The sequence below is a fragment of the Spea bombifrons genome, chromosome 11 (assembly GCF_027358695.1).
Source record: "Spea bombifrons isolate aSpeBom1 chromosome 11, aSpeBom1.2.pri, whole genome shotgun sequence".
Lineage (NCBI taxonomy): Eukaryota > Metazoa > Chordata > Amphibia > Anura > Pelobatidae > Spea > Spea bombifrons.
In genome coordinates this window covers 7,527,538-7,549,065 of record NC_071097.1, presented here as the reverse complement: position 1 = coordinate 7,549,065, position 21,528 = coordinate 7,527,538, and the positions used below count along the sequence as shown (strand labels likewise).

The following is a 21,528-nucleotide window of genomic DNA, read 5'->3' as shown; positions in this document are numbered from 1 at the left end:
AAGAACCATGTCTGATCTTCACTGTTATTATTATTATTATATTTATTTGTACCCTGTTTGAATGTGGCTACAGCTCCGGCCTTCAAAGACACAATCCTGTAACTTGGCTGGGGGTTTTATTCAGTCAGCACAGCCCTGTCTGCCCAGACGGCACCCGCAATACAGGGGGGGGATAACACAGGTGGGGGAAACCCATTGTATCCCTTAATCTCCTCACCTGATACATCCCCTGTATACTGATGGGATTTGTGATGGGATGTGGCTGATGGGAATGGGGGTATGGTTCGGTGCACATTGAATTGTATATAAATTCTGTGTGTTTGTAATAAAGATAGTTCTGTTTTAACCTCAAAGCATGAATTCCTGTCTGATGATTGAGGGAAGTGCTGGTCTGTGACTGCTTTCTTTGGACAGCCACAGCGTGTCCGCTTACTGGGAGAGGGAAGGCACTGACCGGCGGATGTGTTCAGTCTGGGGCACAGGTCGTTCCGTCACTGATACATTGTAGTATTTTTGGAATATGTCTCTCATATATACATCATCTGTAATTTTGTCATTGACACTTGTAACCACACTAATGCAAAACTAAGTTGTTTCCTATGCTATTACAATTTGTATCTGATTATATATTTGTATTGTTGCTGGTACCATTATACATTGATTCATGTCATGTTCGGATGTTTATTAAAATAAATAAAAATATAATGGCAACACAATTTTTCAATCCTATCTCTACCTATGTATGATCTTTATTGGGAAACATACAATACTGTATTGCAATAGTGTATTGCTAATGTTTTCTTTGTGATACACATTTTTACGCTGCCTGAGACCTGTATCAATTTTCTTGCAATATGTTTCTCTACTTTTTACAATAAATGGAAAATTTAAGAAACATGGGTCCAATTCTTCATTAATTAGTTACCAAATCGAAATAATCAACACGACAAGACGTTGCTGGCTGCTTTTGTGCCTGAGGCAAGAATGAAAAATTGCGTCTCCCAGCTATTTTTTTTTTTTTTTTTTTTACAGGTTATTTTATTTACACTGCCCTTACACACACCTGGCCATTAACACACATACACACACATACACACAAATACCTACACTTCCTCTTACACACACCTGCAAGCTTACAAACACACACACACACATATATATATATATATATATATATATATATATATTTATATATATATATATACTTATATATATATTTATATATATATATATATACACATACACACCAAAGCTTGACAAATTTGTTTTGAAACTAGGAGCCAGCTTAAAAACTTAGGAGCCAGGATTTTTTTTTGCCCTACACTCACACTTTGCCCCAAAATATATATATATATAATTTTAACAGCAATCACAGTCCTGCCCAGACATACCCAGGTTTCAGCATGTACTGGTTGCAATCACACTCCTATCATGCCCAAGCAACGAGTACATGCTGAAAACTGGCTTGTTGCCGCACATGACACGCCGGCACCGCAACGGATTCCGAGGCCTCGCGGAGGAGACTGAGGGGCGCCGAGCGGTTGCTAGGCGCCCCTCTCTCTCCTCCGCGTCATAAAAAAAAGTGACCAGGCAATCGGGGACATGTGGTCACCCCAGCCGTGGCACCCCCGTGATGAGCGGCACCCGGGGCGGACCGCCCATCCGCTGGGTACTCTACTGCGTCTGACCCTTCCTACGGCCCTGCAGCTGACTGAAGCAGAGCTCGGTTTTGTAAGTGTCACAGATGAAACGGCGACCTGACCAATTAAACCACAACAACAAACACAACTAAACAAATCAGAGTACCTTTGCCTCTGGCTGTCGCCTCAATAGTTCCCTATTATTTATCATAGACCAGGGATCACAACTAAATACTCGCCTATTAGTTTCCGGCAAGGTAGGCCTTGGTTGCCAAGGAGACGGAAAGCGAAGCACGTGACCACCGACGCCAATGGACTCAGCGGCCTCTCGGGGCGTGTACGCGGACTTCCGGTTACGTCACGAATTTGCCTCTAGGAAAGAGCCATCGGTAGCGGGATGAGCCGAAACGAGAGGCTGGGAGCGATGGGAGTTTTGTTATCACCGAAGCTATACTGAAGAGTCGATATTACTTGACCGAAAGAGGTGGCCTTTTTTTTTTTTTTTTCTTCTTCTTCTTCTTTGATTGGGACCCCACCCGTTTGGGCGACCGAAGCAGGTGAGAGGGTATGAACCGGGTATTACAGGGCTAATAGTGTGACATTATCAGAAGAGAATGACCCAGCCAGGCTGATAATATCTCCTTGATAGGGACAAGTCGGTTGTCATAAGTGTGTAATACCGAAATAGCAACAAAACGTTATAGTGACATAAATTAAGCACACACAATTGATTCTTTTGATGGTGGTAATGTGTATGTATGTGTGTGTGTGTGTGTGTGTGTGTATGTATATATATATATATATATATATATATATATATATATATATATATATATATATATATATATATATATATAATAGGGGTGCACACACCTGTGTCTGTGGAGGAGTGTGTTATACATTCAAAGCATATTTATGCACCATGACAGGCTTAAAAACAGTGTAGGCAAATGTGTGTTATTGTGCTAAATTCTTCTAAATAAGTATACCTAAAGAAATCAATCAATCAATCCACCATAATAGCCATTATAAAAATGTGAGTAGATACAATAATACCTGTCCTGCTTTGTATTGATGGCTATACAAGCAGAATAGCAAATGACATAAACTAAAAGCCCATAGATATATCTATTTAGACTCTTAATGACTTTTTGTAATCGCACAATATCTGAAAAAAATCTCTACACAGGCATCGTTATGAAATTGCAAAAATAATTGTCCAATTTGAGGTCTTTAGTCATCCAAAGTTTCAACAGGGCCAGTTAACTGTACTAACTTTTGACTAGATTATACTCTGTGTTTAAGCGGTTACTCAGCATGGGTCATTAACAGGGAAGGGCTGGCAACCTAAGGTCTGGGGGGCAAATCTAGTCAAGTGGCCCATTGCGCCACCAAAGCGGCTGCGAGCGACATTGATAGCAGTCATTCCACCGGCGCCTAATGAAATTAAAGCGGCCGGCGTGCACGCACCGCACCGCCCAAAAGCCGTGTCTCAGCTCTTTATCCCACCCCTTTTAAGACGTGGGACGAAGATCTGAGGAATGGCCATTGGGTCTGACTTCTGCATGATGCAGGGGCGTACCTAGAGTATTTGGCACCTGTGGCAGATCCTGTATGTGGCACCCCCCCCCACACACTTTAAAACTGCATAGTTTCTATGGTTAGGCAAACATTGACAGGGGTACAGCAAAATTGTTATCGTTATATATTGAGGCACACATTGACGGTGGTACAGCATAACTGTTATCATTATATACTTAGGGATTACGCTGTACCACCGTCAATGTGTGCCTATACATTGAGGCAGACACTGACAATACTGCAGTACAACCCCTATCACTATATACTAATCCAAACATTGATGTGGTGTAGGCCTAACACTTCAGTGACTGAATTAGTATATAGTAGGGATGCACCGAAATGAAAATTCTGGACCTAAACTGAAAATTTGTCCAAAACCGAAAAAAAAAAAAAAAAGTTTAAAATACTTTATTAAAAGTAACACACCAAAATTAGACAAAAAAAAAATCAATATCAACACATATATATAATTAACAGCAATCACAATCCTATCATGCCCAGGTTCTAGCATGTACTGGCTGACTTAGCATGATAGGCGTGTGATTGCTGTTTGCAACCATATATATCTATTAATACTGTTATTGAATTATTGGACGAAAAAAAAAATTTTGATAACAGCAATCACACTCCTATCATGCCTAGACAACCTCCCTATGCCATGCTATCCCCCCACACTTCCATGTAATCTGAAACCCTCATTCACAAACATTCATCATAAACTACAGCATAACACCCATCACTCTCACACACTTACTAATATTTTCCTACCGTTCCTCTGGCACTGTCACTTTTCCTCCTCCTCTTCATTCTTCCTCTTCTTCTTCCTCTTCTGTGTCCTGTCCTTCCGGTGTGTGTGGAAGACGGTGGGCGTGGCTTCAGTGTTGTGCGCCGGGATTTGACATCAAGTCCCGACGCACAGCCACAGTTGCCACGCGCATCATTTTTGGAGCCGCGCAGGCACCCCTCAGTGAGCGGTGGCCAGTCCCGGTGGCAGCCGCTTAGTTTTTAACTTTGCGGCTGCCATGAATGTTCATCTGCCGGCAATTGCCCCCCGGCCCAGCCCGCCCCTGGTCATTAATGAATACTGGACAATACAAGATTATGCAAGTTTATTCAAGGTTTTTTCATTTACAGTATTTTACAGATCTATAGAGTAGATTATAGCATTTTTGCATGTTCTCTTATTTTGTAACTGTCAATGATTGTAATTAAGATATCTCTTAAGGCTTATTTGTAAATAAAGCGCTGCGTAAATTGTTGGCGCTATATAAAAAATAATACTAAAATAATAGTAATAAAATATCTATTATAATTTCTAACCATTCTCTTGCATACAGTTTGTTTCACACACATCTAGTTACTGACATAATCCACTGTTCCCCATCAGCTATTATAATGCTCCTATAGAACCATAGATCCTTACATTTATTTATAGTGCACCAGCAGATTCCATAGCACTATTGCAACAGCGTCAGTATAATATTTTAAAATCACAAACCGCTGCAAAAGTAGAGGAGGGCCAGTCCTTGCAAGCTTACAATCTAGTGGGGGATTGAAGGGGAAGTGACAAAGGAGAGCACAGCTTGGATAGGAATGAGTTTGGGGTCAGGTCAGGATGATCTGTAGAGGTCATTGGTTGTTCAGGTAGCTTGATTAGGATGCTAGATGAGTGTTAGGAAATAAGGTTGTACGGTTTTTGAAAAAAGGTTGGTTTTCAGAGAGGTTTGGAACAAGAGGGTCTGATGGAATGAGGAAGAAGTGAGGGGTTAATAGCTGTGTTTGTCACACCAACTTGTGTAGTACGTACATGGACTTGCTACCCGGTAGAGATGGTATGGCCAATTTCAGTATGAGAGGGGTTAATTCGATTGTATAGGCATGTGGTGCCAAAAGGTCTTTTAAGATAAATTTGTCTTTTGAAGCTCGGACTCCAACCAGGGCACTCTACAAGGTGTGAAATCCTACAGTGGAGCTGACGCTATGTCTAGGTTCAAATGTAGACGGACCAAGTAATTCACCATATGCCTGTCTCCCCTCATAGATACTGGATTCTTTGATATGCTAAGTGACCACTAGCAGTCAGGAAAACCATTTCATATCCAACACATACATAGTAGAGCCAGAGTCTGAATCAGAGCCCATTATTGGCTCTGAGGGACAGATCCTGGAATTCTAGCAGGCCCAGCAGACAGATCCCACATTAGAGAAACTAGGGACCGTGCCATGCAGCTGCCCACTGGGAAAAAGAGAGGTTATATAGGGAAACTATTCATGCAGAAGGGCAAGAGCCCCGTGTAGCAGAAAGACAGCTGGTGGTGCCCCAGAGGTATAGGGACCAGCTGCTGAAGGTGGCTCATGCCATCCCCATGGCTGGGCACCTGGGTGTGCTGCGGAATAAGTCCCACTTGTCTCATCATTTTTATTGGCCTGGTATGGGCAATACCCGTAGTAGATTATGCCACTCGCTACCCAGAGGCTGTAACACTGTCGTCTATCAGGGCTGACAAGGTGGCCGATGCTCTGTTAGGCATATTCTCCCGTGTGGGATTTACCAGAGAAATGCTGACCGATCAGGGCCCCCAGTTCACCTCTGATCTGATGCAGTCTCTCTGTAAAAGGGTGCAGGTAGAGCATTTAATGACCAGCCCCTACCACCCCCAGACGAATGGCTTGTGTGAAAGATTTAATGGGACCCTAAAATAGATGCTGAGGACATTTGTAGAGTCACAGGGGAGGGATTGGAAGCGATACCTGCCACACCTCCTGTTTGCTTTTAGGGAGGTGCCGCAGGAATCCACAGGCTTTTCCACATTTGAGCTCCTCTATGGACGTAGAGTGTACTGTCCCCTAGCTCTGATTCGCGATCAACGACATCTGTTGTGGACTACGTAATGCGGTTTAGGGAAAAAATGCACACCTTAATGGGGAGAGGTGTGTGAGAATCTGAGGGTTGCCCAATCCAAGCAGAAGCACTGGTATGATCAGTGTATGAAGTGGGGCAAAAGGTGCTTGTGTTGATACCCACGAGGTAGAACAAGTTGCAGGTGGCATGGGAAGGTCCGTTTACTGTGCTACAGCGGGTCAATGACATAAACTATGTGGTGTCTTTGGAAGAGAGGGGGAAAAGGAAAAAGGTATACCACATAAACATGATCGAAGCATATTATAACCGGGAGCCTACTGTGTTAACTGTATGTAATTTGCCTGCGGACGAGCAAGAACCTGACCCCCGTGTGGATTTGTTGGCTTCAACCAGGGATTTAGAGGGCATTGAGATAGCCCAGGTTAATACCCACTTAACAGAGGGTCAGAGAGGTCAGCTACATGAGGCACTTAGACCTTACCATAAGGTCTTCACGGGGAAGCCTGGCAGGACACACCTAGTGACACATCATGTTGACACCGGGGATCGCAACCCCCTCAGACAGGCTGCCTACAGAGTATCCTTGGAGGTGAAGGCTGACATTAGGAGGGAGATAGAGGAAATGCTGGAGCTGGGTATAATTTGGAAATCTCACAGCCCCTGGGCCTCCCCAGTAGTATTAGTCCTCAAGAAGGATAAGATCCCGCTGACCCCTGAAGCCCAAGAGAGGTCTGCCTTTATCACCCCTTTTGGGTTATATGAGTTCCAGGTGATGCCCTTTGGGATGAAAAATGCCCCTGCCACATTTCAACGGCTTGTTAATGGCATGTGGTGCCAAAAGGTCTTTTAAGATAAATTTGTCTTTTGAAGCTGGGACTCCAACCAGGGCCCTCTACAAGGTGTGAAATCTTATGTCTAGGTTCAAATGTAGATGGACCAAGTAATTCACCATATGCCTGTCTCCCCTCATAGATACTGGATTCTTTAATATGCTAAGTGACCGCTAGCAGTCAGGAAAACCATTTCATATCCAACACATACGTCGGTAATAACCCATATATTCATAATCGTACCTCCTTGTGTACATACCTAGAACGGGGAAAGCGCACGATACAAAAAGAGTACAAACGTGGCGGCGCAACTTAAACGGTTTGGAAGGAATTGTGAAGTTCCTATGATGTTCAGTCATAGGTAGCAAGTGTGACGTATCTATGGACTTCATAATTTAAAAGAAATTCATAAATGCATGAATTATTGCTGTGGCGAGCACAGGAGGGCTTATACCACCTCTGGGCCGACTTGGAAACTCGAGATGAACTGGAAAAGGTTTTCGGTAATATTTCACTATTTGAATGTCCTGTTTAACAGTTTGCTTCTAGTGAGGTCCTAGCGTACTATTTTCTGATTTGGTGTTTTTCTACTACTTAGCCTAAGTAGGTTATAAGTCCATGGGAGTTCTCAGTTTTTTTTCCTACATCTTTTCTGCTACATCTCCTGTCAGGATGTCGCAAGGTAAGCCAGACGTCCCTGAAGAGACTCCAGTACCTAAGAAGGCTGCATCTAAAACTAAGCATTTTGCCTGTAAAAAATGTAAGCTACCATGTGTGACGCTTCAAGGAAGTTTTGCTCGGCCTGAAGTCCAGGGAGGAGCTTTCTGAAGAGACCTTCTTTCCTGTGGGGTAGGTGAACAAGCTGGGGTCGCTCTTGATTCGGAAGAGGAACAGCCGAAGGGAAAAAACGGGCTTCTTTAAAGAACCTTGAAAAAAACCGTCTAAGGCCTTTCTAGTCCAGTCCATGAAGTCTTAAAATCTATTATCACTGACCAGTGGAAAACTCCAGAGAAATAGCTGTCTCCAGAAGTGTTTTCAGGTGGCTTCCTTTCCCAGATGATTTCTCTGATCTCTGTGTAGCTCCCAAAATAGATGCTCAAGTGACCAGGGCCACCAGAAGATCTGCTATTCCCTTGGACGTTTCCTCTCATTTTCTGGACCACAGGGTTATGAAGGCGGAAGGGACAGCCTTCTCTGCCTGGGAGAGATCTTTTCGGGAAGTTCTGTTGGCAAAAGCTACTGGTGACAGGCATATTTTTGCCAAAACTGAAACTTCTGCCACATTTCGTCCCAATCCATTTAAATCGTTCAGGATTCCAGACCATAGTCCCGATTTAAAAATAGACCTTATAATTCCAGGTTTTAGGCTTTCAGAGGAAGAGGCAGACCCTCCTCCACTAACCAGGAGGACCTAGTCCCCAAGAAGGCATGAAGCCAGAAGCATTGCAGTAGGGGGCAGGCTGAAGAGATTTCTACATCAGTGGACTCTCTAATATCTTTGGACACCTGGACTCTGGGGAAACTCTTCCACAGGTTACGTGGAGCTTGTCAGCACTTACAGATACTTCTTAGGAGGATGGGGCTTCTGGATCTTATTCAAGAATTGGTGAGGAAACCGGTGTTGATCCCTGTGCCTTTGGGCCAAAGAGGAAGAGTTAATTACTCCCACGTCTTCTTTGTTCCCAAATCTTCAGGAGGTTTCAGACTGACTATACATCATACGTTTCTAAACAGTTTTGTGCCTTACAGAAAGTTTAGGATGGAGTCAATCAGATCCGCCATATAGCTTCTTTCCAAGGTGGTTTCTCCCGACCTTCAGGATGCCTGTCTTCATGTTCCCATCAGACAAGAGTCACAAAAGTTCCTTCCGGTAGACATCCCTTTCCCAAAAGGGATTCTTCACTTCCAGGCCCTTCCTTTTCGTCTCGCTTCTGCACCAACAATTTTCAGCAAACTGCTGTCAAGAGTTGTTGCTTTCCTGAGAAAAGAGAGAATCAAGATGGCCCTTTATTTAGATGACTGGCAGCAAGCTCTCCAGATCTTTTAACCCGGTAGATTCACAGGACTGTTTGCCTACTTCAGGATTTGGAGTGGATTATCAATTTTTGAGAATCCTGTCTGCTTTCCACAAGACCAATTTCCTTCCTGGGTTTGATCCTAGACAACTCCTGTGAGAAGATCATTCTGCCAGGAGACAAGGTTCTACAAGCCAGGGAACGCTCAATGTGCCCGACCGGGACCTAGCCCCAAATTCATGAAACTGTGCGTCAGCTAGTAAACCCGGTGATGCCCGCCAACAATTGGAGCAGCATCACTACAGACGGAAGTCCAGGTGACCAGGCATCCATGGGATTCTTTTTCCCCGAATTGTTCCTGCTCTGTACCCCACCCCCTGTGGCTTAATAGCAATGGAAATGGTGCGGTAGGGGGGCTGATGACGTCTGGGATACGAGGGGTTAAAGTATGTGGGCAGGGCATGTTGAATGTTGGCAGGGGTGGCACACGAGGGAGAACAAAGGCACATAAGAGATTCACACAGATGGATATACATACAAACAATCACAACCCCTGATTATTAACCAGCACTCTTTAACCCAGGTTTGTGACAATACACGCTACAATTTTCAAACTTGGAACTTTGACAGATCGCTTTACTGGGCCTATGTCTTATTTGAGACACAGTAAAGGTTCTAAATACCAATTTAACCACCTAAAACTACCATATTTGCTCGATTATAAGACAAGGATAATCGGGGTCGTCTTCTAATCAGACCTCAAATAGAGGTCTGATTATGAGACTAAGATCCAGATCCCCCGCACCGCTGCAGGGGACCTGGATCCTCCTGTCTCCCCCCACACACACTTACCGGTGCTTCCTGCTGTATTGCCGGGGCAGCGGGTTGATGTCTACGCGATCCGCGTAGACAACGTCCGCTGCAGCCGGAAGGAGGTGTGGCTAGCAGCAGGTGTTGTCTGCGTCCGTTGCGCATACCTTCCCCGACTGTCAGAGATCAGAGTTCCCCGCACCGGTGCCGGGGAACTCCGATCTCTGACAGCCGGGGCAGGTATGCGTGACGGACGCAGACAAACCCCCGCTGCCAACTCCACCTCCTTCCGGCTGCAGCGGAAGGAGAAGTCAACCCGCTGCCCCGGCAATACAGCAGGAAATTGGAAGCAATGTGTAAGCGTGTGTGTGTGTGTTAAATGGGGGCATAGGGCATTTCTGGAATGCCTTATACCCCTATATGCCACTCTGACACTTAGGGGGTTAAAAGGCATATTATGGGGCAGAGTGGCATATAGGGTATAAGGCATTTCAGGAGGCAGAGTGGCGTTAAGGGGGCATTTAATAGAGCACTCTGCCTCCTGAAATGCCTTATACCTCCCTATATGCCACTCTGCCCCATAATATGCCTTTTACCCCCCTAAATGCCAGAGTGGCATATAGGGGTATAAGGCATTTCTGGAGGCAGAGTGCTCTATACAATGCCTTTTAACTCCCTTAATGCCACTCTGCCCCATAATATGCATTTTAACCCCCTAAATGCCAGAATGGGATATAGGGGTATAAGGCATTTCTGGAGGCAGAGTGGCACATAGGGGGTCAAAAGGCATATCATGGGCCACAGTGCCATATTGGAGTGGCAAGCCTGGGGGCAGATGTGCGTAACTGGGGGACAGGTTGGAAAATACAAGGAAATAAAAACAAAAAAAATATTTTTCTCAATCATAGCGTTTATTAAAAAAATAATTTAGATGAATTAACATTTATTGGTAAAACTTTTTTCCTACAGGGTCGTCTTATATTCAGGCTTTTTCTTTTTTTCTTAAGTTAATATTCAGATTTTGGGGGGTCGTCTTATCAGGTATATTATCCCTGAAAGCACAAAGCCCAAGGACCTCTGTCACCCCCTTACCTTTTAGTTTAGTGAAAATACGGCTATTGAAGTGAGACGGATCAATGATTAGTGACCAAAAAGCATTGGCATGGGAACCCCTAAGAACTTGGGGGAGAGCATTTTATCTCTTTCCTCACTATCCCCTACCCAACTTTCTCCCCATCTTTTTTTTTTTGCAAACAAGTACAATATATAACTTGAAACGCTGGTAAAAATAATGTACATTTAATACATTAAATATAGAAAAATTGTAACAAAAATATTTTTTTAGAGATTGAAAAATTGGACCCCCTCCATGCTCCCTAGCATGCAATCGCTCCCTCTGCTCCCACACCAAAAAATATATTTTGGCACACTCACTACGTATTTATGAAAGACTGTGAGTCGGTGCAGTCTTCCCTCTTTCTGACCCTACCATGACATTGAGAGGTCCTCTCCCCCCCATAATCATCCCCAGAGTTTCCTTTCACTAAGTCACAGTTCTTTTCCTTCCTCTCAGTAGTTCAAGTGTAGATCAAATACACATGTAAACAGCACTTGCATGTATAGATCAACTAAATAAGGCATACAAACCCTATATTTGCAGGTATACATAAATAATGTATGGAAACATGGCACAGCAGGTACAGATCAACAGAATAACACACAAAGCCAGCTTTGCAGGTATAGATCAATTGGAATTCACATGTGAACTCCGGATTGACGGAATATATCAAATAAACAGAATCAGACATACAAACGCTGTGCTGGTCTGCCCAGACAGCAGCAGCAATGTAGCCCCCACGATCACCATGATTGTAGTGACGAGGGGCATGATGTATGAGGTACGTCACAGAACCCACTTGGGAATGACATACCTGGTACATCACCCGACGTGAGGGGGTTAAATATATATTCTCCTGATCTAGTAAATGCAGCACCCTCCAAAGCACGGCTCCAGCACTAGCATAAAACAAATATTCAAATGTAAATACATGTGGGAAAACCAAACAAATGGGAATCGTGCAATACTGAAACGGCAAAAATTATACGTAGGTGGGAGTGATATTTATGCAGTCACAAAATTCCCAGGATAAACGGGCTCATCCAATAGCACAGTATCACTGTATCAATTTTACTGTATTTGCTTGATTATAAAACAAGGTTTTTTTTTTAGAGCAAATGCTCTGGAAAAATATCACTTGTGTTATATTCGAGGTCGTCTTATAATCAGACCTCAAATAGAGGTCTAACTATAAGACTAAGATCCAGATCCCCCGCAACGCTGCAGGGGACCTGGGTCCTCCTCTCTGGCAGCCGGTGGGGGTCTGTGCGATAAGTGCAGACAACCTCCGCTACTGCCGTCACTTACCCTGGGGCATCCATGATGGAGCACCGGTGTCACATGATCTTCTGGTGCTCGGTCATAGAAGCTCCAGCGAAAGTGCCGGCCACCAGCAGAAGTGGTGACGTTCACCAGCTGCCCCTACTAGACACCGAGGAGTCTGGAGCACGGGTGGTAAGTCTGGGGGGCACAATGGCATATTCGGGGGAAAAAGTGGCATATAAGGGGTATAAGGCATATTCAGGGGCAGAGTGGCAAATCTGGGATATAAGGCATATCAGAGGGCACTATGGCATGTGGGGGATATAAGGCATATCTGGGGGGCACAGCATGGCATATCAGAGGGCACAGTGGCATATTGGGGGTTATAAGGCATATCAGGGGGCACAGTGACATTAAGATGTGTCACTAACACTTTTTTCTCTTTATCACAATGGCATTTCTCTAGTTGCCTTCTTATTTTACTGACATAATTAAAGCTATATTTTAAAGGTTTGAGAACCAAAAACACATTATTTCTCAAACTAAGTTTTACCAAAATACCAAAAAAGTTTTACTAGTAAATATTCATTCATGTAAACTATTTTTTTCATATTTTATAAAGACTGATTTTGAAATGCCTCGTTTATATTTTCTTTTATTTGCCAACCTGCCCCCTAGTTGTGCACATCTCACTCCCAGCTTGCTACTCTACCCCCAGAAATGCCTTATACCCTCCTATATGCCAGAGATGCCACTGTGCCCCGTGATATCCCTTATATCCAGAGGCGTATCTAGGGTATGGCACCTATGGCTCCTGCCATAGGCGCCATTTGAAAGGGGCGCCAGTGAGCGGCTTTCAAACGCCGTCTTTTATTTATTTATTTATTTTTTTTTTTGGGATGCAGAGGAGAGAGAGGGGTGCCTAGCAACCGCTCGGCGCCCCTCATTCTCCTCCACGAGGCCTCTGCCTCCGTCCCGGTGCCCGCTGCTTCAGTGCTGAGCGTTGAAATATGACGTCATATTAAGGCGCTCAGCAGTGAAGCAGCAGGCACTGCAGCAGTGAAGCAGCGGGCACCGCAGCAGTGCAAGAGGGCAGAAGCCTCGTGCTCCCGTCGCTGGACCTCAAGGTGAGAACTACAAAGGGGGAGAGGGGTTAGGGAGTGATAAGGGAGGGAGTGATAAGGGGGAGAGAGAGGGGTTAGGGAGTGATAAGAGAAGGAGAGGGGTTAGAGAGTGATATAAGTAAAGAGTGGATTAATGTGTGCATTGAGTGAATGAGGGAGAGCATGAGTTAATGTGTAGATGAATTGTCTGAATGAGGGAGAGCATGAGTTAATGTGTGGATGAGTTGTCTGAACGAAAGTGTGAATTGGTGAGTGACTGTAAAAGTGTTTGTGTATCATAGATGTATAATTGTGGAAGGGCAAAGATGGCACTAGCAGGAGGTTTGAGCCTTGGGGACCAAGATGGCACAGGCAGGGTGTATATGGGACAAAGATGGGACAGGCCGGACTGTTTGGGTACAAAGTTGACTTGTGCTGGGCTATTTGGGGACAAAGATGGCAAATCTTATGTGTGTGTAATTTGGGTGCTGGTCAGGTTCTATGCGGGCAGTGTGGACGCCAGGGCTTACTTTGGGGTGTGCAACCTGTGATCTATCCCTGTAATTTAGGGGGTTTTAAATATACCTTTAATGGCTTTTTTTTTTTTTTTTTTTTTTTTTTTTTTTTATGTGAATTCCAATTGATCTATACCTGCAAAGCTGGGTTTTTGTGTTATTCTGTAAATCCATATCTGCTATGCTATGTTTCCATACATTATTTATGTATACCTGCAAATACAGGGTTAATATGTCTTATTCAGTTGATTAATACCGGCAATGCTGTTTCCATGTATTTATTTGATCTATACCTGCGATGCTACGTTTCATATATTATTATTGTATACCTGCAAATACAGGATTTGTATATTTGATATATACCTTCAGTGCCGAGATCACAAGTGAATTTCAATCGATCTGGGTTTGTGTGTTGATCTATACCTGCTATCGGCAGCAGGGTCTAATATTTATATATATATATGGGCAGCAGGGGCTAATAAATGGGTTTTAGATATTTGGACAGGGGCGCAATTTCAGTGCTTGCCATAGGCGCTATTTTCGGTAGATATGCCTCTGCTTATATCTCCTATATGCTACTCTGTCCCCTGATATGCCTTTTACCCCTATATGCCACTGTGCCCCCCCCTGATATGCCTTATAGCTTCTATATGCCACTGATATGCCTCTCTGTCCCCTGAAATGCCTTATACCCTCTATATGCCACCATGCCCCCTGATATGCCTTTTACCCCTATATGCCACTGAGATGCCACTCTGCCCCCTGATATGCCTTAAGCCCCCCTGATAGAAGAAAAAAAATAGGTATAAAAATACGCTTTAATAAATATAGACAAAAAAATAATAGATAATACACAATACAATATAAATATATGGACAATACAAACAATTAATCAAATATTACAGCCAAAAAATTTAAATAATGCATACATAATTAATAGATCCCTGCCCCACCAGGGGTTAATATATCAACAGAAGAAACACGGGGCAAATAAGCATAAATATAAAGATAATACTCCAGGCCTAGCTTACCCAGTGGTGCTTATTTGTCCCGTTTTTCTTCTGTTTATATATTAACCCCTGGTGGGGCAGGTGGAAGTGAAGGGAAGTTGACAACGATTGTCATGATGTATTAACGATTTTATCCCTATATAGATTTGTAATATCACCGAAAATCATCAAACTCAGCAAGGACATTGAGGTTCCTGCAGATGACCTATATGGGTTTTGTATAAATATTTTTTTTCTGTGTCTAAACTATCGTATTTTCCGGCGAAGCCCCTAAAACTGTAGCGTATCTCCAGGGGAGGGGCGAGCAGAGAAGCCGCCTCCCCTGGGCCGGTCTTCAGGGGCACGCCGAGGTAGGTGCAAGATCGTGATCTCCCCAGCTAGCCCTGATCAGCGTGTGCCCGATGAGCAGGGCTGGTTGGGGAGATCACGACCTCCCTCTAACTAGCCCAACAGGGAGCTCGAGGTCTGGCAATTCAGACCTCAGCTTCCCTGCTCCCTCATCACTACGCGCCGGCTATTGATGCCGAGCGCGGGGATGACGTCATATCCCGGCGCGCTGCATCAATTGCCGGCACGTAGTGATGAGGGAGCACGGAAGCCGAGGTCTGAAGTGCCAGACCTCACGCTCCCACAACCGGATGGAAGATAGAAGATGAGAAAGGTAAGAGATGGGGAGAAAGGGGTGCAAGTGCAGTGCAGTGTACGTGTATATATGTGTGTGTGTGTGTAAGGTCAGTGTGTGTGTGTGTGTGTGTGTGTGTGTGTATATATGTGTATATGTGTGTGTGTGTATGTATATGTGTGTGTATATATATGTATATGTATGTATGTATGTATATATATATATATATATATATATATATATATATATATATATATATATATATATATATATATATATATATATATATATAATTGTGTGTGTGTGTAAAGGCAGGGGTGTGTGGTGAGGGCAGTGTATGTATTACACTATATAATTAGTATGTCTAAGGGCAGTGTATGTGTATGTGGTTGTTGTATATTGGGTAGAGGGGTAGTCTTATACGGCGAGTATAGCCCAAACTATACTGAAGAAGATGGGGGGTCGTCTAATACGCCTAGTCGTCTAATACGCCCAGTCGTCTTATACGCCGGAAAATACGGTATTTAATTTTGTACAAAAGCACAGTGACATTCGGCAGATTAAACGTACTTGCTTGATTTATAAGACGAAATTTGAATATTAGGAAAAAAAGAAAAGGCCTGAATATAAGACTACCCTATAGGAAAAAAGTTTTACTAGTAATTATTCACATGTAAACAATTTTTTCACACTTAATAAAACCTATGATCGAGAAAAATGCATTTTTTGTTTTGATTTGCCAACCGTGGTGCACATCTGTCCCCAGGCTTGCCACTCTGCCCCCCCCCCAGATATGCCTTATACCTGCAGGGGATTTGGATCTTATAGTCAGACCTCTATTTGATTTACGATTTTAAGACAATCTCGAATATAAGATGAGGGGTATTCATTTGCTCTGAAAAAAAACTTCTTATATATATAAATTCGGTTTCTGTCTCTACCTTCCAAAAAAAACGGAATAAACCATCTTAATTAATCGTTTTATTTAAATCGTTTTTTTTTGTTTTTTTTTATACATTTTTTTCTATCCGTTTGATGTTGTACTGGGTTTTACCGATGCCTCCATAAACTGTAGTCTTCTTAAAACATTACTTGGTGGGGGGAGTGTATTACCAGGCTGGGGTGGTTTTGTGGTGTGTGTTTAAGGATTAAGTCAGTGGCCAAAGGGGCTGGATAGTAAAGCCTTGCACACTCGCACCCTAGGTGTCCGTTATCCGACAGAAGATGTTATGTTCCAAAAAGTGAATTGATCTAACATCCCCGGGAATAGTCTCATCGGTAGCTGGGCCAGAGTTACGTAGCTGAGGCTGGGTAAACCTTGGTCCTAAAGATTGGGAATAAAACCAGGATTCCCAAATGAGCTCCCTTTTCATAACCACCACCAAGTGTTGCCCACTATGAGCGTAGTGTCCTTCCACGTCGCTCTTTGGGGGTTACAACAGGTGTTCATAGAAGCACAGTTCCAATTATCTGCAGCCACCTACAGTTTTATGAATTCGCAGCTAGGTGACCCCGTGCAGGTAGATTTGAGTTTGGTGGTGGGGGGGGGTTACTGATGGAATTCTGGGGAGAGTCCCTGCCTGCCCACCCAGCCCCTGATGCTTGAGGTGAGCTGCTATATTTTATTGTCCTTTTTAGGGCAATAATCACACTGTGTAGCTATGCTTCGGCTAGCCACAGTGCCAACGCCGCTCCGGTGCATAGGCATACCCTTCTCTCTACAACACTGGTTCTCTCTGGTGCCGAAGGGGTTAACTTCTGGTGTTCTGGCAGTAGGAAGCGTAGTTTGGTGGGAGTACTCAGTCGAGGTACAGGGCGTCACAATGATTATCTGCTACCAAGCATCGTATACAAAAGCTTGAACCAGTCTCTATGGAACTTACATGATTCTCCAGTGCTATAATACAACAGTTAATCCAAATTGCATCAGGGAAACTGCATTTAAACAAAAGCTACAGACACCTGTCACTTACTCTCTTGATATCATGTGGCTTATTGTGAATTTGAAATGTAGTGATTAGATAGGAGTGAGGTATAGTATTCACTATAAATTTTATTTTTTTAAAGTCACCGGAGTGACACTTCTGGTCGCCCTCATAATTTACAGCCATGTTTCCACCATCAGTTGCTCAGTATTATATTGACCAATGGTGTATTTAAGGTTTCAAGCTTGTAACTCTTGCACCCAGGGATAAGTAAGAGGTTCAGTACCAAATATTCATATGTTAAGAGCCAATAGGGACTATTTTCACAGGCATGATTACATGGCATTGTTATTCTACTAGACTGTACTGAAGAAATTGTGATGTTAATCTCACTTGTATGCTTCCTTTTGTAGTCATTGACAGTGAGGAGCTGTGTTTGGATGAAGCCATCGAGGTAAACACCTGTGGAACAATGAGCAGAGCCAAACGTGACGGCAACTTCTCGGTCTTCGAGATTGGGGATTCTACTTTTACTGTACTCAAGCGCTACCAGAATCTAAAACCTATTGGATCTGGGGCACAAGGGATAGTATGGTAAGAATTTTCTTTGTTACCTTGTAGCTGAACTCTGGTACAACAGTTATGTATGCTTAGTTTACCACTTAGTACAGGTTGAGCATTGCTTATCTGAAATGCTTGAGACCAGAAGTGTTTCCGATAAGGGATAATTACGGATAACGGATCGGGCTTCTCCCTGCGGACCCAGAGCGTTTCCTGTCTGTTGTTCAGGCTTCCCCAGAGAACTTCGGGTACAGAAAAGGGAGCGGAAGTGCTCTGAGGAATCCTGAACAATGGACCAGAAACGCTCTGGGACCTTGGTGAGAAGGCGCAGACAGCAGGGAGAAGCCGAAAAGGAGGCGAGGAAAGGATAAACTGACTGCAGGATACGTGGCCATTATCTGGAAAAGAAAAACCCTGATTTTCAGATTAGGGATACTCAACTTGTAGTACACTATACTGTACAAATTGGATTTTACTTGTACCATACTCATAACATAAAATTTGATGGCAGATAAGAGTAATTCAGCTCATTTAGTCTGCCTATTTTACCTAAGGAGTGAAATTGTGCCTAATTCAACAGCATGATTGATTCATGTTTTAAATAATGTTTACTGAAAGACAGACACAATCCTTTTATACTGTTTAATTTTATATGTGTGGCAGAGCGCCAAAACTCGACCAGAGTATCTCTGACAAAGTCTCCCCCCCCCGAGTGTTCAGTCACGTATAACTCCCCACCCGAACAAAAGTTAAAACTTGATGAAGGGTGCAAACGTGACTTTTTATTGAGCTACAGGACACATTTATACACAGCCCTCGTTGAAATACAATACCTAACACTCCCCCTGCCCCGCCCAAATACACACTTTAGCCATCTGCCTGGCACCCTTCTTTTCCCCCTCCCTGCTGTCTGGAAAACCGGGTCCCCCTAGTGGGGGCTCCAAACCAGTATATGCCTGGATGCCCTTTTCAAATTTTCTCCCTCGCCCCTAAATATCTTACTGATCAGAGGTTTTATGAGTGAGCGACAACGGCTCAAAGTTTTAGCGGAACGCAGCTGGTTCAAAATCCACAGAGGGCTCCAGGGGAATTTCACAATTCCATATGCCACCACCAGAGGGAGTAAGAATTGCAGGAGTGGGAAATAGGGATAGTAACAGTTTTGTCACAATATGGTTAATCGTTATAATTACATAATTAAGCTGCTGAGCCAATGGGTAATGTTACTTGATTAAGTATATCTTCAAGATTTCTATTAAAGACAGATGCCTCACTTTGTAAAATAAGCTTAAATAAATATCCTGCTAGGGTCATTGCACAAAGCAGTCAGACAATATTTACTTTAATGGTAAAGGCTGTGTTATCTCTTTATCCTTTTGAGCATGAGAGGTCTGGCCAAATTTCACTCTTGGGAGGCTGGGCCATCTTCCGCATCATTTTGTAGCCTTCCATCTTTTGCAAAACTACCAAAATGCATTAGCTTTGTTCAAATACACTATATGACCAAAATTATGACATCTGACCATCACACCTGTATGAGCTTGTTGGGAATCTCATTCCAGTGGACATTGATATGGAGCCAATACCCCCCCCCCTCCAGCTTTAACTGACTCCTCACCACTTAAATGGCCTTCCACAAGATCTTGGAGTGTGTCTTGGAGTATTTGTGCCCACTCAGCCTGAAGAGCATTTGTGGGGTCATTCACTGATGTTGGACTAGAAGGCCTGGCTCGCGTTTGACATTCCAATTCATCTAAATGGTGTTCAATGGGGTTAAAGTCAGGGCTCTTTGTGCAGGCCACTCGAGTTTCTCCACAGCACGGACCTGCTTTGTACACAGAAAAAACACTCCCAAAACCTAGTGCCACAAAGCTGGAAGCATACAATTGTCTAACATGTATTTTGTATGCTGTAGCATTACAACTGACATTACCCTTCACTGGAACTAAAGAGCCTAGCCCAAATCTTGAAAAACAGCCCCACCAAACTTTACAGGAGGTGTTAAGCATTCCGGTAAATAGCGTTATCCTCATGGATGGTACAGAAGACACATGTTTTTTTATGCACTTCAGCATGGCTCTTCACAATAATATGACTTACAGTTGACCGTGGAATATCTAGCAGGGATGAAATTTCACAAACTAACTTACTGTAAAAGTGGCATCCTATCACAGTACCATGCTTGAATTCACTGAGCACTTCATAACAACCCATTTTTTTCTTCACAAATGTTTGTAAATAACTACATGACCTGGTGCTTGATTTTATACACCTGTGGCAATGGGTCTGATTGAAACACCTGAATTCAATAATTTGGGGATGTGTCCCAATACTTTTGTCCATATAGCGTATGTAACATAGGAATTAGATATACATAATACACAATACCTTACATTCAGGTTTTTTTTTTTTTTTTTTTCTGATCCCTTAGATATAACCTGATACTACATTATTTTTAATATTACTGTCTTAAGTGGTTTGGGGGTAATGAAGGTATATTTTTTTTTTTTTTTTTTTTTTTACTTATGCTAGGGCAAAAGTATGTGCAATTTATATATAAAAAAACAAAAAATATTCCCTGTGCAAAATGGATGACAGTAATGTGTGCTCTCTATAGTTTTGTAATTTACACTGAGCTCCCTGTAGTTTTGTTATATACTGTGCAATATATATAATTACATTTTATGAAGAACAAAACTTTTCTTAACTTTTTTCCATTTTTTTTAGAAGAGGGAACCTTCCTGTTTCTCACTCTTCCTTTTGACCTCCCCTGCCCTGAGCATGCTGATCAGCAAGCATTGGTCTAATTGCAGAGGAGCTTATTGTTCATTGGTTCAGGTGGCTTGTGTAAAAGGGGAGGGGGGAAGAACTCAAGGACAGGAAATTCATTTGGTAATGCTGGTCCTATCTCTTAAATTAAGTTGGCATTTAAATTAATCCTAAATGATGAGGACCGCGTCCGACCGCCGAGGAAGGCGGCTCGCCCCTTACTTATCAACCACCAGCAACCCCGACAATGGGACGCACCAAAAAGCTGGCTCCTGATCAGTCTACACAGAGTGGCCGTTCCCTTCCAGGTTCCGCTTCCCCACTGGAATATTTTCAAACCCCGGCTCACAGGCTTTGGAAGACCAACAGGCAGGGTCCCCTGCCAGCTCTTCCTCCCTCAACGACAACCCTCCTGCACCGCCTCTCCCACAGCAGCCCCCTATGCCTGAGGTGCTGCAAATCTTTTCATCTGCACCGTGGAGAGCAGATTTCTGCAAGCTCATGCTGGAATTTAAGCAGGTGGTCAGAGATGAGGTGGCCGCCCTGCACACCGATTTAACAACTTTGGAGCGCAGGGTGTTGGCACTAGAAGACGCCTCGACCACTCAACATCAAACCATCTTAAGCTCCTAACACTTCCCTGACCTACACTTTCACTACCTGAGCAATATCAGACACCGGGTCGAAGATTTATAAAACAGAGGATGCAGACAGAACATCCAGATTACTTCCTGGATACTTCCGTGCTCACTTGGAGCTCCCCTGCTTTTCCCGGACTCGTTCGCTTCTGAATACGTCTCCTGCTATCCCTTCGGCCTGCACTTCGCTCTCTACTCACGTCTTCATGACCACCTACATGCTGACTTGGAGCTTCCTTGTTTCTGCCGGTTTACTCCATTTCAGT

At 43.5% G+C, this 21,528-nt stretch overlaps 1 protein-coding gene across 3 annotated transcripts in view; it reads left to right on the top strand.

The window, feature by feature from the left end:
- The first annotated feature begins 1,983 nt into the window (after window positions 1-1,983).
- Window positions 1,984-21,528, top strand: part of MAPK8 (mitogen-activated protein kinase 8) — an 80,693-nt gene continuing 61,148 nt past the window's right edge. For 2 of the 3 annotated variants that reach the window (XM_053450658.1, XM_053450659.1), the window contains exons 1-2: window positions 1,984-2,197; window positions 17,708-17,888. In XM_053450658.1, coding sequence (XP_053306633.1) covers window positions 17,767-17,888 — 122 coding nt within the window. In that variant the 5' untranslated portion in view covers window positions 1,984-2,197; window positions 17,708-17,766. Of the gene's footprint in view, window positions 2,198-17,707; window positions 17,889-21,528 lie in introns of those variants that run through there. The other variant, XM_053450660.1, reaches the window with a different exon arrangement.